The 22,414-nt window shown below is 42.5% G+C and overlaps 1 protein-coding gene across 2 annotated transcripts in view; it reads right to left on the reverse strand.

Moving 5' to 3' along the window:
• The window catches only part of CNKSR2 (connector enhancer of kinase suppressor of Ras 2), a 1,535,139-nt gene that overhangs the window by 934,711 nt on the left and 578,014 nt on the right, over window positions 1-22,414 (reverse strand). For both annotated transcript variants that reach the window (XM_078656116.1, XM_078656115.1), the window contains exon 5: window positions 20,644-20,685. In XM_078656116.1, the coding sequence (XP_078512242.1) occupies window positions 20,644-20,685 (42 nt within the window). The remainder of the gene's footprint in view (window positions 1-20,643; window positions 20,686-22,414) is intronic.

Here is a 22,414-nt window from a genome sequence, read left to right on the forward strand (position 1 = left end):
CTGTGGTCTGTGCAGGGCGTGGGGTCTGCTCGATGCAGCTGGGCTGCCCTGCTCCTGGGGGTGGGGTGCTGAGGGTGTCCATGAGCTATTGGAGGGCATCGGTGTCGATGGTGTGGAGGTCCTCTTCATCATTAGTGAATAGATGTACAGTCTGCTCTGCAGGAGGTGTTGATTCTCCCTCTGCAATGTATAGGGGAGATGCAGTTTAACAATGTTTTCCATGTATGTTCACACATTGGACACGTTTAGAAACAGACTGCATGACAATGAACATTGTGACAGTTTGGGAGGAGATGCCTATTTGATGCAGGACAGTGGACATTTCTACACCTACAGGGATGTGAGATTGTACTTGTACATTATCATCTGACGGTTTTCTTCTATGTCAAATGTGATTGGCCAGTTTTTACAGACAAGCGGCAACAGTTGTGTCCTCTGTTCTGTTGTGAAAGTGTTGCAGCTCTTATTTGGCTAGCCTTTATCCCTTTCAGGTGGTGTGCCTTTCACTTCTGTGCTTATACAGTGCTGAGATGTTGCAGACTTGGGTAAATTGGGCTCTTGGTGGGAGTTGGGACCCTTGGGCATGGTTTGTCCGCAGATGTGTTGTTGACGTCAGGGGTTGTTTGTGCACATGGATGTTTCAGGGTATGACCTGCTCCTTTACGGATGTGATCCGCACTCAGCCACCTCAGTGTTGTGGGGTGCACCATGTCTTGATAATTGGACTGCATCCATGCTAATCGTCATGCAGTGTCACCTGCATTGTCAGTGTGATTCATGGACCAGCAGCTTTGTTGGGTTCAGCACATATGCATGGGTTTGTTGTGAGATTAGTGATGTGTGGGGAGAGCCCCCTCTGGGCACATTGTCTATGTTTGTTGCAGTAGGCCAAGGAGATCAGGTACATGATCCAGGGTCATTGCGGGTGAGCACTATGCTATACTTAATTGTGCATGTGTCCCATTGTGCTCGTCCCCCCCCCCGCCGTTCGCCTAGTCCCTGGCCGTTACCCACCCTGTTGCTGTTGGGTCAGGTCATGTTGAGCAGTGTCTGGTCCCCCAACTCCTGCCACCGTCTCCCCACTGATGACTATGGACACCATTTCCTCCATCCCATCCGGCACCTGCTGTCGCACTGGACTCCCACCTCCAGTCTGCATTGCGGCTTTCCGGTTGTTAGCAAGTTTTAGCTTGGTTTTGCTTCACATCATTCCATCGCTTCTTGCAGTCGTCTACTTCCCTTCTCTACACTCCGACTGCATTCACCTTGGCCAAGATGGACTGCCATATTGCATTTTTAGTTGCCAATGACACAGTGGAGATGATGAACAATTGTTGGTGGTGTTCTATCACCTCCATAATCAGGATCTTGTTTTCCTGCGGACTGAATCGCGGGTTTTTCTCCTTACCCTTCTCCTTCCCCGAGGTCCCTGGCTGGTCCTTCGGGGGATTGTGGGGATCTGGTTGGCCTCTGTAGTTGCTCCAGCTTCCTTCATGGTGCTTCTCAGTTTGATTTTCTTTTTTTTTTTTGCAGCTTTAATGGTAATTTTTTACGCCTGACGTGGAAATTGCAAGCCTGGTGCTGCTTATCGCTGATGTTTTTATCGCTGTTGTACCTATCGCAACTTTTTTCACGTTCGAGTTTCCTTTTTTATTGGCGTCCTGGTAATTTTAACCCGCACATTTGAGGCGTTATCAGGAGACTATCGCCTGTTGCAGGCGTGTTGAGAATACGCCGTTAACACGGCACTAGTTTTCCTCGATAGACGCGTGATGTAAAATTACGTTAACCTTGGTTGGCGATAAATATCGCCCGTTCTTGAGAATATCCCCCTATGTGTTTTCTACGAAGGCAGTGGTGCTGTGAGGCAGAGGCTTAGACAGACTTATTTCAATGTCACACCTTCACATTTCTTCAGACTTCTTGTTATATTGAGATAAAAGACCCAGCTCAACATAATTTAAGACAACAATTTCCGTTGTGCCTCCGGAACACAATACCATTGTGGGCTTAGCTCCACTGCACAGAAACCGCCATGTGAAAAAGGAGCTGCACACAAGGGTCAAACCCTGCCTACAACAGAGCAACAACAGCACCAACAGAGCACATCCGAGCTCCCTTCCCGCCCTTTGACAAGTGGTGGAGAAGCAGCTGTTTGCAAAAGACCCCACAGAATTGGAAAAACTAGAAAGCCACTGCACGTGTGTTGGAGCCACGTGTGGTCCAATAATGGTTAGGGCGCTGTATTCTTACAAACGCTTCTTTCTGTTCTTTTATTTCCATGAAAGAGCACAATCCATTCTTGTACAGCTCAGCTCACGGCAGTGCAATGGTGCACTTCTGAATGGCACAATGTCACTTTGTACTCTGTTTCTAGGCAACATCGCTATTGTGACCTTCACAGATTCTGTATGAAGTCTATTTATATTTTGGTTTTAATCGTGCATCCTGTTTTAAGATCGTGTACATCATTGGACTTGGTCTCTTAGTGGCTCAATTAAACCACACCTTGTATTTAAACTGCTTTTAAAATCAATGTGCTAAATAAAGCACTGCACAGAAATAAGCGCATTAGTAAGAAGAGATGTAAATGTGACCTGGAAAAGGTCTGCAAAAAAGTCATCTAATTAAATGTAGTCTCACATGAATTACCACATTCTCTGGAGTATCCTTGTGCGCATATCTCGGTGACACCAGCCCACACATACTCTCACCTCCCCCATACACACATCCGTCAGCAGCATCCTACGTATTCAGTAAAGGCGATATCAAATCACGACTGTCTTTCACAAACCCCACACATCGTGTGACTTCCTGCTTGCCACTTTCCAATCGTCGTTGCAGCGTGAAAATGTTTCTTTATTTTGACTATTGTTTTATTGTCATGTTTTATACTTTCCAGTAATAGCTAGGTGAAATGAAAAGATATAATATTTAGTTTAATACAAATCATGATGCAATAGAATACAAATGCAAACTTAAAAACCATTTGCCACTAGGTCCATATTATACAAGATTTTTATTTAAAAAAAGTATGCAGGTAAGAACATCGTCGCCCTTTCTGTGTACTGGTGTATTTATCTTCATCTTTTCGTAAGTATGTCACATTGCTATAAAAATAAACTTTATGAGGCCTATTCTCAAGAGGAAAAACTGCTCCCGCATGAATAAGGATCATAAAATATAATATGAGCATAAGTAAAATAAGCCTGACTTTCAAAATTTGAAAAAAAAATCTTTCACGTATCGGATCAGTCTGTTATTGTAATGTACTCTACTCCTAAATGTATTGTTAAATCATAAATTACGACTAGCCTGAAAGTGTTGGAGAATGACACCATATTGACAATAACCAACATAGGTGACAGCGTCCAACCTGTGAAATCTTTATTTAGTTATAGCCCTCCTTTGCCCATCATCGCGGTCTTCGAATAAGTATAAGCATAGCATGCATGTTCACCAGAGACATTACTGAGCATGCTTTGGTATTTTAATGTAATTCTTCAGGAAAAAAAGGACCTGGTGTAAAGTATTTAGACGAAGCAAACAATAAATAAGAAAGTCACACAACATGAAGAAATCAGATTTTAATTTATACAAATTGATTATATTTGTACAGATTTTTAGCCATCAAAACAGACAAAATCCACCAGAGGGTTCTGGAGATATAGATTTGTAAGTAAAGCATAAATCTCAGCTTCTTAGTCTAAAGCACAAACAAACATTGGCAACGTTACATTTGATACGTTTCAAAGAGTTTGTTTTGACTACTCCAGCCCAGACTAGGCAACCAATTCTGACCGGAAGAAGCGCGGGGGCAGGGGGGATACAATAACGAGTATTTGACCAGTTAGCTGGTCACCAGAGCAGCCTCAACTTCATTTCCACACTTTTCTCAAGGGCTGCCATAACCTTCAATTGAATGGTCCTGCTGCTGAGGATACAGGAAGCTGAGGGTGCTCTGGGTGCTGTGCAGTCGATGAGGCCTTATTGGCGTAATATCTCAGTCCACAGTTGAGGTAGGGCGACCTGGGCCGCAGGAGTCGGAGTCCCTCAAAGTCCTCTTTGAGCCAGTACAATTCCAGTTACCGGTGTCCGGTCACAGAAGCGCCAGAGGTTTCCTTTGGTGATGACTTGGGTGCAACTTTTGAGGGCCGAGGAGTGGTCTTCTTGAATGCATGTTATGGTTAGCAGTAACACAATGAAAGTGGCTATTTACAAGCCAGAATGGGCTACTTTAGCTTTTGTGGCCCTTATGCTGGAATAGGGAGTCAGTAGACTGACTCTTGGAGTTCACCTTTTCTGGCTGGGCCTTTTGAGTGACTTTTCCATGAGACAAGAACCACAGGCATAGTCCTCTCTTAGCTAGTCCAAGGAGCAGCAGGTGCAGTCCAGCGGTTGGTGCAGCCTCCCTTCCCGGGTCCAGGGGTCAACAGAGCAGCCCTTCTGTGGTCCCCAGTCCAGATGTGATCTGAAGTTCAGGGTGGCAGGGGTGCCATATTTATGCCCAGAAAGTGCCCTTCGGGATGAAGTGGTCACTAGCCAATGGGCTACCAAGTACACATGTACACAATGGCCATCCGCTCTTGCCACAGATGTCAAGCGCATTCTGCAGATTTTCAGCACCTAAGATATGGTCATCTGCCTAGTGGCCTGAGGCTTCTGGGCAAACTCCTGTTCCAAAAGCAGAAATCAAAAATCTTGGGGTCTGGCTGGACCCTAAACTCACATTTGAGAGCCAAATCAGGAAGGTAGTAGGGAACTGTTTTGGGACTCTTAAAGTCCTAAGGAAACTCCTGGACCTATTACCAGTCAATACCAGAAAAACTATTGTCCATACTTTGGTGATGACCCAGATAGATTACGGCAACATCCTATATCTGGGAATGACTGAAAAAGGTCTAATCAAGCATCAAATTATTCAAAATGTGGCAGCACGCTTGGTCCTAAACCTCCTTAGAAGAGCATTTATTAAGAAGGCTTTGACGACTCTCCACTGGCTCCCAGTGGAGAAGAGGATCAAAGTCAAAAGTACTTTATTTGGAAGCCAAGAGCCATAAAAGTAATTTTTTTTTAAAAGACACATTTCATTGAAAGACTTTTCATACATAAAAACTTAGGTCACAAAAAAATATTACAAATATCTGTACAGAGCAATAAAAGGGAATCCGGCTTTACTGTTTCATCCATCACATATAGACCTACAAAGAGTACGACATATAAAGTGCAACAGTGCTAGGCATTGGATCAAAGGCTATAAGCATTATCTGATAAAGTGAAAATTATAACAGTTTGAAAAAACGTGTTTGCACTAATTGAGGGGACAAGGTGGCTACTGTGGTGGCAAATATTTCCTATATCTGATAGCCCCTATTAGAAAGCTTGCTACCCCAAAGCAGACCGTGGGAGAGGATAACATTTGAACATTTGAAGATAGAGCAGTGCCGGCCTGACTTTGACAAATTGGCGGTCTCTAAGTAATGGTAAAATATGTTTTCTGCGCAAAGAATCGGAGTGGGCGCAGAAAAACATAAAATGAAGAGTATCCAGCTCTGAAAAATTATCACAGGGGAAGGGTTTTAGTGACCCTGGTTTCGAGTAACCTTGGGGAAATGCCAAAAGCCAGGGAACCAGGTTCAAACGAAATCTGGTCAGAACAAAACGATGATATGCTTTGTTAACATATGATAAATATGGCTGCATCTGTGGAGCCAAGTTTAATATGGCAAACCTTCTCACAGACCGTTTGGCAAATTCCCTCTCCTCCCTAAGCCCCTGCTGCTTGTCCAGAAACTGCTGATTGAAGACTCTGATGGCAGTCTTTCAGGGACCTATGGTCATAGTGTGTGATTTCTTAACATGTGTAGTTAAATCTAATGAATCCATAAAACCTATAAAACAATGTAAAAGATGTTGAAGGCCCATTGCGGTTCTGGCTAGTAAAACCGCATCATCGACATACAAGAGTGCAGGGATCATCTTGGAGCTAGCTCTGGGTTTGTCTTTGCAACAGGATATTAGGGAGTCTCCCAATTTGTTAATATATAGCGTAAACCAGCAAAGGGGCAAAAATGCACCCCTACCGGACCCCCCTTTTAACTTCCCAAGAGCCTGTCAGACTGCCATCTGCATTGTACCTTACCGCTGCCGTGGTGTTTTCTTGGGCAGTGTACAAAGAAGAGACCAACTCCATGTCTAACCACAGATCACGTAACACAAACCACAACTCAGACCTATTAACATAATCAAACGCTGAGGTTAGGTCCATGAAGGCCATATTTAAAATTCCCCTCTTGGCGATGTTATACTTTCCAATCACTAAATGCAGGGTAAGGCATTGGTCCAAGGTCCCTTTCCCCTGCCTGAAGCCATGCTGCAGATCGGAAATTATGTTAACCTGATGAAGTCAAACTGTTAGGCGATCCAACATTACTTTCCCCAAAATTTTAGCCCCTGAATCTAGGAGGGAGAATGGTCTATAGCAGGTGTGGTCATCCTGGGCCCTTTTTATTAGGTCTCGTCCTATTCCATTCCGCAAGGAATGAATAGGACGAGACTATTGGGGCTAAACTAAGAGCTAAACTAAGCTCTGAAAAAAGCGGATTTCCAGAAGTGCATGTGGTCTCGTGAACGCGCTTCTATCCGCCTGCCTCGCATCACCACATGAAAGCCATTTGTTGCTTGTTCACACCTCTTTCACAGCCGCGAGGCCGTGCGTGCTTCAAAGGGATCCATCAGTTCTCCTCCCCCCTCGCCGAGAGCTTCACATTTCAAAGAGCTCACCCCCACCTCCTCTCCCCCGCCCCAATCTGACTTCACATTCTTTCTTCCTCTTTTCTTCCATTATCCCATTTCCCTTAATCAAACTATGTTCCTCATGTACAGTTTGCAATTCATGTTTACTTGTAGGTTCATCGCTAGAGTTCTGATTACTTAATGTCCACTAAAAATATACACACTGCACAGCAACGACAACAGGGCAAATATGAATGTGATCTACAGAAAACATTTAAAAGTGAACTACACTTCCTTTTACTAGGTGTCACACCAAGGAATGCCACCTCAGCACAGCTTTCCTCTATGGGCTGTAAGCTATAAGTATTCCACGTAGGGTATCTGCATCCTGCATAGCTTCTTGCTACCACTAGAAATTAGAGGTCGTGTATCATTATGGTTCTCATTCTTTACTGCTGCCCAATAGTAAATGTTATTCCCTTTGTTTTAACTTGGATTTCTTACTTTAGATGCAAAAATGCGAATTCCACCCGCTTTGTTCAGAACTACGTAACATGTTGCTTTATGGAATTTTTATTGCAGAACTGGTAAGACTGTTAACGGGGAACTAACAACATTGAATTTACCTTACTTGTGTACTTATAGCATGAAATTCCAAAGAATTAAATGATATGCAGCGGACTGAACACTAAGCTCTAAAGTTGTAAGTGGTGGGCTATCAATTCACAATGTAGCAAACCCAATGTGAGCAGTTCCATAGACGGAAAGGCGCACTGGGTTTATGCTGAGCTCAACTGAGCAAATCCAATGTTATGCTTTGATACGTTCTGTTTGTAGAGAAACTTATGAAACCCTCAGATCTAGTGAAAGGGCTCCATCCCAGAGTTTAGTTTATACTTAGACTGGTCGATGCCCGTTTTGCCTAAGTATGGTGTTACACCCTCCGGGCATCTTTTAGCACACAGGGTTTCAATCCTTCAGTAGTCCTAGGAGACGGGCCTCTAACAGTAGTACAATGAAGTGTCCCCAAAGCACCCCAGCGATACGCTCCTTTTTAGTTGTTCATAGTCTGACCCCTCTCACTTAAAACAGAAAAGCCCCACACTTTTACACTGGGTGTCACTTAGAGCGTACTTGGGGATAGACCCAACTTATTGCTCTGTCACTTACTCAGAACTCCCCTACTACCATGTTGAAAGGGGGCTGTTCTCTGTCACTTCCTGGTTGAGAGGACAGGGTGGATTCGCCCTCTCCATTACGAAGTAGCCCTACCGGCCCAGATTCAGAGTGCAGATTCAGAGTGCAGAGTGCAGATTCGGAGTGCAGATACAGAGTGCAGGTACAGAGTGCAGATTCAGAGTGCAGTTGCAGAGTGCAGATTCAGAGTGCAGACTCAGAGTGCAGAGTGCAGATTCAGAGTGCAGATTCAGAGTGCAGAGTGTGAGTGCAGATTGTGAGTGCAGAGTGCAGATTGTGAGTGCAGATTGTGAGTGCAGAGTGCAGATTCAGAGTGCAGATTCAGAGTGCAGATTCAGAGTGCAGATTCAGAGTGCAGATTGTGAGTGCAGATTGTGAGTGCAGATTGTGAGTGCAGATTCAGAGTGCATAGTGCAGATTCAGAGTGCAGTTGCAGAGTGCAGATTCAGAGTGCAGTTGCAGAATGCAGATTGCAGATTCAGAGTGCAGAGTGCAGATTCAGAGTGCAGAGTGCAGAGTGCGGATTCAGAGTGCAGAGTGCAGATTCAGAGTGCAGATTGTGAGTGCAGAGTGCAGATTCAGAGTGCAGAGTGCAGATTCTGAGTGCAGATTGTGATTGCAGAGTGCAGATTGTGAGTGCAGAATGTGAGTGCAGATTGTGAGTGCTGATTCGAGTGCAGATGCAGAGTGCAGAGTGCAGATTCAGGGTGCAGATTCAGAGTGCAGAGTGCAGATTCAGAGTGCTTGATATGTCGGTGTTGCAGCATGTTCCCATATTCTTGAGATTGGCACAACATACTGTGTTAGGTTTAGCATGGTGTAGTCTATACTGCCTTCAATACATTCCTGTGTGTTCCATGGAGTCACATTTGCGTCACCTCCTCTCACTCAGTTTAAGGTGGAAATAAGAGCTGCACAATATCCTCCTCACTCTGCTGCATTTTTAGGTCTTAAACTCTGATATTAGCATTCTAGGCTCCTCTCTATATAAATTCGAAAAGACAAACAATAACACATTTGTGATTAAAGCCTCTTCTCTCTGTAATACTTAAAACGGCTATCAGTATTCGAAGGATGAATATTTGTAAGAGACCCTGAAGTCCAACTTGATTGCCTCTGTTCAATTTCCTGGGCTGTTGCACTTACCAAAATGATTGTTTTGGACCCTCACGTCTCAAATTTATATTGTTCTGCTGAATGTTTTTTAAAATGTGTCCTAAATAGTGGGTGAGGCAAACATTGTGATGCCAATTATGCTTGATCTCTTTATGGTGCTTTATATGTGGATGAAATGTTGCTAGGCTAGGGCTTTAAAGACACCCCAAACGTGGAAAAGACTGCTGTTTTTCTTTGGTTTTGTCCAATCTTATCCAGACGGTCACGCCTAGTATGTTTACAACTATATTTTCTCCTAAAACATTAATATGCAGGATTGCTGAGGGGTCTCCCCTGTCAGTCCTCGTGGTTGTTTTTTGTGAAGCCCCTGCAAGAAATGGCCATAAAACAATTGGCTGTTTCAGTTGTCTTGAAACACCACAGATTCTGCTTGACCTGGGCGTGCTCCATGACTTGCAAGTGGAACTTTACAGACAACTACATCAAAAACAAGCATTTGCAATGCAATAGGTCTCGCATTTGAGAGAGTTTAACCTATTGGCATTGTAAATGACAATGCCTTTTATTTATGTTTTAAAAACCAACACATAAATAAAAGACATTGCCATTTACAATGCCAATAGCTCAAACTCTAACAACTGCGAGGCCTATTGCATGGTAAATGCTTGTTAAAAATGGGGATGATAACCGCCTTTGCCCATGATGAGGGAAAGCCACTGGAGCAGGCTTCATTAAAACCATGAGTTAAACTCTTGGCCCAGACTTTGGGATCAGCCTTATAGAGGTTTGCTGGTACCCCATCCGGTCCAGGAGCTTTTCCTCCAGAAATTGAGGTAATAGTTTAATGAACCACATCTATGCTGAAATGGAGGGGGATACTTGGTGAGCTGGGAACTGGATCTCCCACAGAACTTATAGATTTAAGTCGCTATCGATGTTACCAAAATGCTGGACTCAGAGCTCAGCAGGTATCGTACAGTCTCTGCTAGAGTTTGGCATGTCAGAAAAAAAGGGCTGTTGACCACCGACCAGAATCTGGTACTGTCAGCCAGGTCACTGGCTTGGCTGAGTGCCTTCTCAAGCCTGCTCCCTTATCTGCTTCTTCCTTTCCTGAACTGCAAGTTTATAGGCCTTCCGGCGGCTCCTTGTTAATATTGCATCCCTTGGATTTTGCATAAGAGCTTGCTTTAGTTTCTTATGGGCAGCCAAACAGGTATTGTCAAACCACCTTTTGGGTTTTGGACATCTTGCTCTAGTTTTAGAGGTTAAATCAGATGCTACCTGCTTAGTGATTTTATCAAAAGCGTTTAGGATGGCTCCATCATGTGGGACAGGATCCATACAGACTTGGAACTCCGGGGCACAGGTGAAATACAAATTGTCTAAGAAACTCTCCGGGATGATCCTTTCCCACATCAGTATCCGTGCTTGGTGTTTAGTACTGATGTTAGTGTTAGAGATTTGACTCGCTGCACCCCTTTTATGGAGGCCGAGAGCAAGGGATCCACTATTAGAGGATTATGATCACTGACACAGTTCCAGGTAACACTTACATTTTTAACAGCCGGCACTAATGATGCAGATAACAGAATGTGATCAATTATGCTAGAGCTACCACTGCCTGCATAGGTGGGGACCAGCACAGAAGCGTCTGATTGCTGTAGGCATTGCAAATTATTGGCTGGAGGAAACTTTGTAAAAGGATGCCCGATTGTGTGTGCTCAAAATGATTAGACAGATCGAAACCATCACCCTCCTCCAACGTGGAAACACAGTTAATACAACAATGATGGATATTAAAATTCACTAAGATTAATGTGTCATGATAAGCTTGTCTTCCTTCACCGTAACTTTCCAGATAATCCTCTAAAGCTAATGGTTGTTCAGTCTCGTGAGATCTGGTGAAGGAGTTATAAAAATTACCCACTAACAGTGTGGGGAGTTTTATACATGACAGTTATGTAATGTTATTTTAGATTGTATTTATAGAGAGCCTCTCACTGGAAGGTTTCTAAGTGCTATGACATAAATCAGAGTTCCAGAATCCCTACACGCAACTAACCACAACCCACAACGGAGTGAGCTTATCCAAAAGCCTCTGTAAACAGAAGGGTTTTAAGTCTCCTCCTGAATGGTAGTAGCCTGATATCCTTACGCATACCGACAGGTAGTTTATTCCAAATCTGGGGAACAGTGACAGAGAATGCTCGGACCCCTAGGGTCGTTCTGTTAAAACGTGGACAGACTAACAGACAAGAATCTTATGACCGGAGAGTGCGACCCGGCACATAAGGCCATAGGCAATCTTTGATGTTTTTGGGTGCCTCTCAAAACTAGGATTTATGCGCGATGCACAGCCCATTGAATTTAACCTTTTGCTTGATGGGAAGCCAGTGTAACTGCTGCAACAGAGTGGTAGCATGGGCTCTTCTTGGCAACTTATAGATCAACCTTGCCGCATCATTCATGACCACCTGTAGCTTCTCCAGAAGTTTACAGGAAGCCCAGTGTAGACTGCGTTGCCATCATCTAACTTGACAAGATTTGTGCTGTCACGACAGTCTGCCTGGTGGAGAAAGACAACTAGGTCACCAGTTTCCGAAGTTGCTGCATTAGGCCAATACAACTCCCTACAACAGCAGATACCTGGCTCTTTAGGGTTAATTCAGTGTCCAGCTTTAAGCCTAGGCTCTTCACTGCTGGCACTATGGTTGGAGTTGTGCCCAGCTCTTGAGGCCAAAAGAGACTAGACCAGGGCAAAACCCCTGTGGTCAGAGCCAGTACTTCTGTTTTTTCTGGATTTACCTTTAGGGAATTGGAGGTCATCTAGTTCATAGTGAACCAGAGGATATTACCCTGAGAGGCAAGAACATTGTCAATACGCACGATTAGCTGGGTGCTGTCAGTGTAATTAAACACCTGACAGTCTGTTTTAGCTAGTGCGTCTATCAAAGGCTGAAGGTAATTATTAAAAAGTAGAGGAGACAGCGCCGAGCCCTGTGGGACCCCCCATTGTAGGCTTCCCTGCCTAGATGTACAATCTCCCACTTGGAGTCTTTTGGACCGATCCTCCAGAAAGGAGGTGATCCATTGGAGGACCATCCCAGTGACTCCCAGCAGCGGGACATGGGCTAACAACTGTACGTGGTTCACCGTGTCAAATAGGATTAAGGCTGAGGGAGTCTTCTTGTCAGCTGCAAGCCGCAGGTCATCCAACACTGAGAGCATCACCAACTCACTGCTGTTGTGTGCCCTGAAGCTGGCTTGCGTAGCAGCTGGTGTTGTTCTACGAAAGCCGAAAGTACTAAAAGAACATGTTGTTCAAGAACTTTAGCCAGAAAAGGGAGTATGGAAATGGGTCTAAAGTTTTTGAGGATCTTGGTGTCTGCCCCTGCCTTTTTCAGTAACGGGATCACCAAGGCTTCCTCAAATTTCTGTGGTACCCTTCCTGTCACCAGAGATAGATTTAATAAAGACAACACCTCAGCCTCAATCACTGGAATGATGGTTTTGAGCACCTTCGGCGGGCAAGGGTCCTCAGGTGACCCTGATTTTACTTTAGCCACGAAGTGAGCTAAATCATGTGGTTCAAGCGAAGGGAACACCGAGAGAGCAGAACCCTGAAAGTCAGGTGGGTCCTCCACTACCAGAGAGCAGGAGGTAATACAAGTATTGCCTATATCAGTAATAATGTCTTCAACCTTAGTTAAAAGAAATCCTGCACTGCTAGCACATGGAGTGATCAACACAATCAATCAGTTTGGCTTTGTAGGAAAGCTTAAGAGAAAACATTAAACGAAGACCCCCCCAGCTCTCCCCATGTTCGAAGGGATTGCATGTTTGCAAAATGTAATAAAATCATCCAAATAGAAGCAATTGTTAATCTCCCATGTTTCTTGAAAAGCAATAACGTGGTGTGTAGCAAGAAATTGTTCCCAAAATATGTGACCCGTCTTTGACCTGAGACCATCTATATTCCAGGACAATACTTTAATGAGAGGGTCAACAGGAATAGCTGAGGTAGAAATAGGATTGGAGGGATTATCCAACAAAGGTGGGAGTGCTGGAGCAAATACACACAGCCTAGTAGAGGAATTCAATGACAACATCTTGCCCTGAGTTTTTTTGTCGCCGACGTTAGTCAATCATTTTTATCGAGGCTCGGGGGCAGGCTAGAGGTAGATAACGATTAGTCAGAGATAATACTGGGTTCACATTTCTGTCTTGAATAGACTTGACCAGCTTAAACGGCAACTGCCATTGGGGATTTGCTAGGGGTCGTTTAAAAGGATAAAAAGACTGTAAGGGGACTGTTATAATTTTGATCTTGGTGCCGTCTTTAAATTGGCAACCTGACAGTGCTTTGGCCTGCATGGGATTCTTGAAATTAACATTATGCAATCATCTTCGCCATTTTTCCATGTCCCATAACCTACCCACCCCACTCTTCTGGCCATAATGATATCAGAGGAAATTTTAGGACAGTTAATCACATTGTTATTACACCAGTGAGTGGTCTTATGAATGAGATCCAAAGAAGTTTTCTTGGCGCCTGGTGTGAGTGTGAGAACCCCAAATAAAACAGCAACTAGAGGTGCTGGTTGGTGGGAGGTCAAGTACACAATGGTTATCGGCTGTGGCCCTATTGGGGTTGGAGAAAGAGGGTATGGATGGTGGACCCTCATTAAAATGTTCCTGCCCTTCCATGTGGGTCACCTGAGGTACAATGATTAGCTCCCCTGTTGTGTTTTTAGTATGATTAGTGTTAGATTTGCTGGTTAAAGACACTGCCGCCGCTTCTTGGGTACTGCTCTCCTGGTGGTCTTGGGTTGCACCATCAGATGCCAGACAAGGTCCCCCCCTCCCCCCACTGCTATGACATGCCCTGGGGGACAGTTATTATACATGGAGACAAAATAATTAAGTTTCAGCTCGATCTCTTCCCGTTTTGAAAATATGGATGCTAACAGACCTTTGGCCAACTCTCTAGTTTTACAGCGAGATTGTCCAACAACAGTTCCAAAGTACAGTCAGCTGGAGGTGGGATTGATTTTGACTGTGGTGATTTTCTCAATGCTCTCTTGCCACCAGTTCTCTTTCTTTTAGTGGATAGGCAATCCGAGTCTTCACCCAGTGTCAGAATGGCTGCAGGGGTGCAAACAGAGGTTTCGACCTCCATCATTTGACCTCCTGCCGGAGGGGGTCGAGACATAGGGGGGGCACCTTTCTCCTGCCGGGACCCTCATTGCCTTCATCATGCCTCCATCCCTTACATATGATTTCTCAGATTCCATGGAGAGCCTTTTTTCACTTTGGGCGATCTACTTCGTGATGACGTTTGCCGCTTTAGTTAAAAAGGAGGCTATGGTCCTAATTGGCCCAGCTACATTGGTTCCTAGTGAATTCCCTTATCCGACGGACAGTTTCCTTTTACCCATCTCTAATCAATCAGGAGATGCGTTGTCTTATATGACCAGAGCTACAAGATAACAGTCTCTTCAAGGGTCAGATGGGGAACACAGGGGGCACTTCCTGAGTTAGGATAAAAGGGCTTGAAAATGTAAACCGGAAATAACACAGTCATAGGTCCCTATACAAAGGAAGTATCGAATGTACCTTATTCTTTCCCTTAAGTACTCACTCCAAGCAAGAGCTGAAGCCTGGGGGTAGTCTGGTCCGGTAACGAGAGCCAAGATACCTGGACCAGCCCAGCCTCTTCCGGCCACTGACTGGAGCAGACAGGCCTGCCCTTGGCCCGGGGACACCAGCGCGTGTCCCATGCTGCGGGAGCCCGCAGCCGCTTATGAAGCACCTCCAGGCGCGGTGATGTGGCATGGTCGGCGGATGTGGCAGCAGGAAAGCTGGGACCTGTAGCCTAGAGCCCCAAACAGGTAACTGACATAACGGGCTTCCCGCACTGCCGGAGCCCACAGCCACTTATGAAGCGCCTCCAGGCGTGGTGATGTGGCGTGGATGGCAGATGTGGCAGCAGGAAAGCTGGGACCTGTAGTCCGGAGTCCCAAACAGGTAACTGACAGAACAGGCTTCCCGCACTGCCGGAGCCCGCGGCCACTTATGAAGCACCTCCAGGCGTGGTGATGTGGCGTGGATGGCAGATGTGGGAGCAGGAAAGCTGGGACCTGTAGTCCAGAGTCCCAAACAGGTAACTGACAGAACGGGCTTTTAGGCCACGTGCTACTGCTACAGAATTCTGTGGAACAATGGCCTGAGCTATCTCCGTTCGATGATAACTTCCTATTCACATGCACACAATTTAAGATGTACAGGAGCTCACAAACCTCGTGAAAGTATCATCTACTAATAAGATCATCTAGTTCCGGTTCTAGGTTCTGAGTATCTTAGCGCATGCAATACACTGACTCTCTTTTGCTCCTCTCTTGAGTTCTAATACTTAGCACGGGGTCACCCCAGCTGTGTAGCCATGCGCTTTACAAAAAGAAATGGAAATGGTAATATGCTTTGGTCTTGCACTATTGTATCTGGGTACTGACAGCCTACATACACACTGTGTTGGCTAGTATAACGGAGCTCACAACAAGCGCATCTTGGGAAGCTACAGTGTTGGTCATATTTCCGAGGAGGGAGAGTCATAAGGTAAGGGTACACTTTCTGAAATTGCTCCTTCTTTTGGAAAAGTGTTTACAGATCCTGTATTGGTGGGCACAGCAGGTGCTGAGTTTTGCCTAGTGGGGTAGGGTTCTGCACAGCTGAGGTACTTGAGAGTACTGTGCTGCACTAGGAGGAGGCCCATGGAATTCGGAAACGCCTCATTGCAGTAGCATGGAATACTATGTTAATGCAATTCAAAGAACTCCTGGCTGTACAGCCACCAGCATCTATTTCATCCTATGGGCTTCCCTGGTATAATCACGCTTTCACCCCATTGACTCATCTCATTGACCTGATAAAGTTACTCTTTCATCCCATTGTTTCATTTCAACGATCTTCCAGGTGGGTGTTGTTTATGTAGATGTTCGACAAATAGTATGTGGAGACGATTACTTATCCGGGTGGTAGTCTCTCTTGATGTTCAAGGACATTTCTCGCTTCCTGACCACTGTTCTTCCTGGTGGGTGTTGAGAAGCTCAGTGTGTGTTCCAAATTAGTTTGTATTTGTATTTGCTCCCTGTCCAATGACCCCTTTCAACCGATCACCCTCCTATTATTTTTTTTTCGTGCACTTCTTATTGTTTCCCATTTTGAAGTGGTATTTCCCTATCATTATAAACCTGTTGTCTAAAATAAATGGGAGGTTGAAAGCTTGAGAACACAATATACTCACCATTTGTAGTATACTTGCATTGCATTTATATAAATATTTTTACAGTCTATTCGTTGTGGAGTGATGCTTTATTTTGAACAGATTTACAGTGTAAAACACTTAATGATTTATCGAAATCCCCCCCAAAAATTATTTGATACACCAAGCGAAATAATTAATATAATTTTCATTGATTGGTGTTTATACTATTTTTATAACTGGATTATAAATTGTATAATCCCACGATGAATTTCTTATCCTATGACAGCAAAGGTAATCAGCCAGACTCGTAAAAAAGCCAACAATACCAATTATGTACATTTCACTCAACAGGACCCGAAGGCAGTTGTATAAGAAATGAACATTTTATAGGCCTCTTTTAAATACAAAATGATCTGTGGTGCTTTAACCTGCTTTGTAATAGTGATGTGCTTGTTAAGCTACGTCACCTAATCTTGGCTTAAATGCAGTGACACCATGAACATAGAAATGAGATTTTTCATGTAGTGTAATGTTTGTATTTCATACATTTGCAGAGTCCAACATTCAGTGACTGGGTTGTTTCCAGAAATCAGCAAATTGACATATTTTGGTGCTTAAGAATGTAACGCATAAGGCTGTACAGTTTCTATCAATGTGTTGTGTTTAAAGATAAGTGGTGTAATAAGACAGTGAGTGGGATGCTCACTCCCCCACCATGCTGTGCCTGAGATGTCAAGTAATAGAATTTATCACTGGAAGCCAAAATTGTGAATTCGCTTCAGAGAAATTAATTTACTGATATTTCATGACTCCAAAGCCTATTATTTAACTGACTCATTACTATGAAACCTTCAGGTACCTTAACAGGTTTAGTGCCAGATATATTCTACTTCAGAAATACATCCATGCAAATAGTACAATGCATAGTAGAATATAAAAATGAAAAAAATATTTAAAAATATTAAAATGGATAAAGATACTCAAGAAATACAACTACAACAAACTGAGAAAACATAATCCATATTGGTTGATGTATAGGCCTACAAAGCATACATTCCAGGGTATGTTTGGTAAGTTGCAGAAGTTACAAGGGTTGGTGGCCTTTATATCACTCTCCAACCCAGTGGAACACTTTCAAATACACTCCCTTCAGGTCATGAACATCTTCTTTAAACATAAATGTACCTTTTTGAAAATTGAAATCACAAATATAATAAATTACTTTTTATCCACTTTCCATTTTTACGTAGGTCTTCATTTAGAGTTTAGCAGACAGGTACTCTGTCACAAATGGGACAGCCAAGTTTGTGATGGGTTACCCATCCACCAAAAACTAAATCCAGCCCTTGGTTTCCTTTTGCCTAAATTTAGAAAATTACATGAGTCATTTTATAGATGAAACACTATTATCCGTGTAGCTAATTTAAGAAAATGACCATCATAGAAAAATATAAGTAGTATAGGAAAAAGAATGAAAATTCCATGATATATAGATAGTATGTCAACAGTTGTCATCAGGAAAGTCTGTGAAACATGTTTGTTAGAAAGAGCCATTGTGCTCAATTCACAAACATTTTTGTGAGTAGTTGTGGCAAGCATAAACTGTCTTTTCCTGGTGTCTGCATGTTATGTACAGTACACAAGCATATGCAATGTGAACTGAACCACATTTATATCACACAACCCTTCGCAGAGATGAAGAGATGTCCCTTCCCAAATTGCAAAGTATGTTGGAAGTTGTGATCTGAGGTTAGTATTAGTATTCTAGCTTCTTTGCATGAAATATTTGCCAGGAGGGATTTCCCTACAATAATCGTAATCGTAATCATACGTTCTTATATAGCGCCTTATCACCATGAGGTCTCAAGGCGCTTGCTTTGGGAACCCGTCCTGGTCTTTCCCTGTGAGATTACCCCTACTGGGCATCCCCAAGGTGAAGACCAGGCATCCCATTGCAGTGGGGCCGTAGTGGAGATTAAGCAAGCTATTGCCCAGAGTTGCAGAGTGTGAACCCACGATTCGAGTAGGCACCGAGGCGAGAATTATCAAGCCCGTGGACATTATGAGCTCAAGACCCTGCCGCGTCGGGAATTGAACCCTGGTCCCGGGTCTGATCTCTGCATCCGGGTCTGCCTCCTCTAACCGGTGAGCCACACTTCTCCACAATAGGTTGCACAACATTTTTAAGAAGAGCATGCTTTAGGACTCTGATATTCTCCCAGATTTGACCTCCAATGTGTATAGTTTTTTTTCTCCAATCTTGCTCTGAAACCTATCCATCCACAGACCATTCTTCAAGTTTAACGCCTCAAATTTCTTTATGTATTCTATAAATATAGTAGTCCAAATAATTATGGAAACATGATATCTCACCAATCAAGATTCCTAGAAAACTAGATTACTATACTTTGCCTAATTTCACCCACAGGTGAAGTGATTCAGTTGACATTTTTTCAGAGAGGCAACATTGTCCCCATCTTCCTCGGCAATACTTTATTGATAGATTTCTATGTGCGACACCTTTCATTTTCCAAAGGACATATCCTTAAAATCTGCTCACTTACAGCGCACCTCATATCTCCCTCGTTATTCTGGTCAAAGCACAGCAGTCAATGATTTTGTTCTGCATTGCAAACATCACACAGAGTATTTTGCCAAGTGTTGTTTGAAAGAAACAAGCCATCAGTAACACACTCAATTCCTCATTAGACTGATTTATCAAGGCCAGCTTAGCCACATACTTTACTTTAAGATAGAAAGAACTTTTGACTTCATCAAATGAACCTTATTCAATAAGAAATTTACCATTAGGTAGCTACTTCTGCAATGTTATATATAGAAACCTTGATACAGAGTACATAAAATAAAAAATGAATCATATTATTTAAAAGCTTTTTATCACTCGAAATGATGAAGACCAAGGACAGGACAATTCTTTACTGTGAGAACAAACTCATTTTAATCTGTCAAACAACAGATTCCGGCTTATTTGTTCATTACTTAAAGGTTTTCAGAAGCACAACACAAATATAAAGTAATTGGAGAATAGGTAACCAATAGCCTAATATGTAGGTTAACTTATACAGTTATTAGCCATTTTTGTCTTTATAGATCAGTTCTAGTTACATAATGTATCAAAGTAAACATGAAATAAATTCCCCAACTGTGAATCTTCTAGACATCTCACATTGTATTGTTTGGGGCACCCTGAACTAAGAGATGGACCAGTGCAATATTGATTCTTTATTTATGCATTCAGCCTCATGCAGTGCCAAACCCAACATATGTTCATATCATAGGGTCATTGCATCATAGACGAAATTCAACCTACAAAGGTATCAACTGTACAAAACTATTACCTCTACTTCATCAGTGTAAGTAGATGTGGTTTTAACATTAGTAATTCTGTACTTTCACTTGTATACTATCTTGGTGACACATTCTTAGTTGATTGGGTATGTAACATTTCTTTAGGTCAGTATTTCTGAAAAGGATAAAGTGACATACAACTCTTCATATGAAGATGATAGAGACATTAAAATTGTTGAGCGACTTTTTTTGTCTATGATATCAAAGATAAGCTGGAGGTCGCAAAATACACCACTTGTTGTAAGTTAACTGATTGTTTTGCAAGAATCAACTCCTCAGTTATGCACATTTTTACATGAAGTAGCATAAAAAAGGTATCTGTATGCGTCGGATTTAAAGGCAAAGAATTGGACTTGCTTTGTACAACTACTGGTGAAAGCAAAAAGCAACTGTATTGCAGTTCTCAAATAAATATCATTGCAAGAAATACAACTGATGAGACAATGAATTCATGTCTCCTAAACATGTGTAGATAATTTGCAAGGGCGCTACCATTCAACATGTTTTATTACTGCACACCTACAACATTTATATTATAGATGTCTGAAAGTACAACTCATCATTATATGTATCCAAAACAATTCTTCACGAATCTTATGAAAATCTCATTGATTAATAGATGTACTATCTTATAATGAATGAGAATTGATACCAGTGCATTCTCTTCATTTGGACCAAAAAGTACTAGACAACTGTCAGTATTAACCAACATGTCAGATTGTTATAAATGTGTTGTTTGGCCAAGCAATGCGTAAATGGTTGTAATGAAACATAGTTATGACCTCAAATATCAGCCCTCTCACAACATTTGGACTGTTTTTACATGGGTAGCAGTGCACATTATCATAACAATTCATTCTTAGGCACTAAAATAGTTTCTTTAAATGTATAGTCAATCGTATCTCCCGAAAACCATAAGTAAAAGAATAATAATGAAGAAGGATTAAAAAAGAAGTACTTACAACATGGAGAATTGCGTTCTCTGTTTCATACACCGTACATTCCTGAAAACAAAAGTATAGATAAAATCAAGGGCCAGAAAATAATACCAGACTACAGAACAGTGCAGTAATTAGTGTAAATGATAAAGAGCCAATCTTTAAATAGGTTTTGGAAAACATTCCAAATCTGCATTTGTAAAGGGCATCGTTAGGGAATCCTTTCCAAATGTCAGTTCCTTATGATATGTAATAATGTCTTTCAACCGAATTCTGCTTGAAAACAATTAATATTTTACGAGTAACTCAATGGAGGTGGTAACCCATTCCTGAATGGGAGGAAGTCCCGTAGGGACCCCTTCCCCTTGGTGAATGGTGAAAAAGTAAATTTTTAACAAAAAAGAGTTGCATTAAAAAAAGTATTGCTTTGTTCAAAATCAATCACAGACTTGGTGCTCTGCTGACCCCAGCATGCCACCAGGCTTGTGATGGAAATGAATCCTAATGGGTCCCATTTTCTGACATGCCTCATTAATATTAATGAGGTAGGTCTAATTGTGACTCACTACGATTTGGAATATTGTCAACAAACTGATTAGTGCATTGGTTGGCCCACGAAATACCAATTCATTCAGTAAATGTTGGTGCACAAATTAGCAACCAATTTTACCACATACATTGCACGTACACACCTAACCCATGGTGTTTACCAATAGATGTGGTTCAGAGATTGTAGGTAGACAGACACCCAGATTCAGACGACAGCAGATTATAAAGAACATATAGCTTGATAGTGGTGTTGGTAATGGTGGCAAACGTTTGGAAAGAATAGTCCATGCTGCTTATGGCCACATATGACATGCTACTATAATGCAACTGCTTCTAGTTGTCAGCTGGGACCACTTCTCATGTCTGTGCTGTCAGTGATTGTGAGACCAGACAAAGCAAAAAATAACAACTTTCACTAAGGTTACTAAGATTTTATTTGGAAAGTACTCTTTCATTTTAGTTGGTCTTTCACAAGATGGTACATGAATCACATGCAAATCGCTAACTGCTAAAGTCAATGAACATGTCAAAAGTACTCATACACACTCAAACATGCACCCAAACACGCATGCATGCACACACATATATACTTACACACACACGCACACGCACAAGAAAACACACAATAATACACGCACATGCACTCACGGGCACAGATAGGCACATACAGACATTAAACGTCACTTGTTAGGTTTTATTTTCACCTCAGGACACGACTCAACTGATTGTGTCCGTATCTCCCATCAGATGGCTTTGTAATTTCATTTTAAATCCTCAATTAATCCTGACCAAATACCCAAAAGTAGACAAACTGCTCTCTTTAGTTTTGATGTAAATTAAAACGAGATGCCTTTTTAGATATCTCCATCTACTAAATTGCTCCTTCGGTCATTTAAACAATGTAGCAAAACTTGACAGGCACCCAGATAATAATCCACTTCACCATTTTCAGATGGAAATACAAAATCCATGTCCCATGATTCCAAAAATCAATTAAACAATGGAGGTGGTGATTCGAAAAAAAATAGGTAGATGCCTCAAATGCAAGTAGATAAATCAGCCTCCTAGGATGATGGGGTTTCTTTTCCAATAACATTGTCTTGATAAGAACAACGTTGGCAACATTACTTCTACCCCTTCCAAGAAATTAGCCCACAAAAAATGACTGTGCACTAACATATCAGGTGTATGTCCACAAACGTTTCCATGGCGCCAAAAACCGAACAAATTCACAATTTACATCTCT

Source organism: Lissotriton helveticus, chromosome 8, assembly GCF_964261635.1.
Source record: "Lissotriton helveticus chromosome 8, aLisHel1.1, whole genome shotgun sequence".
Taxonomy (NCBI): domain Eukaryota; kingdom Metazoa; phylum Chordata; class Amphibia; order Caudata; family Salamandridae; genus Lissotriton; species Lissotriton helveticus.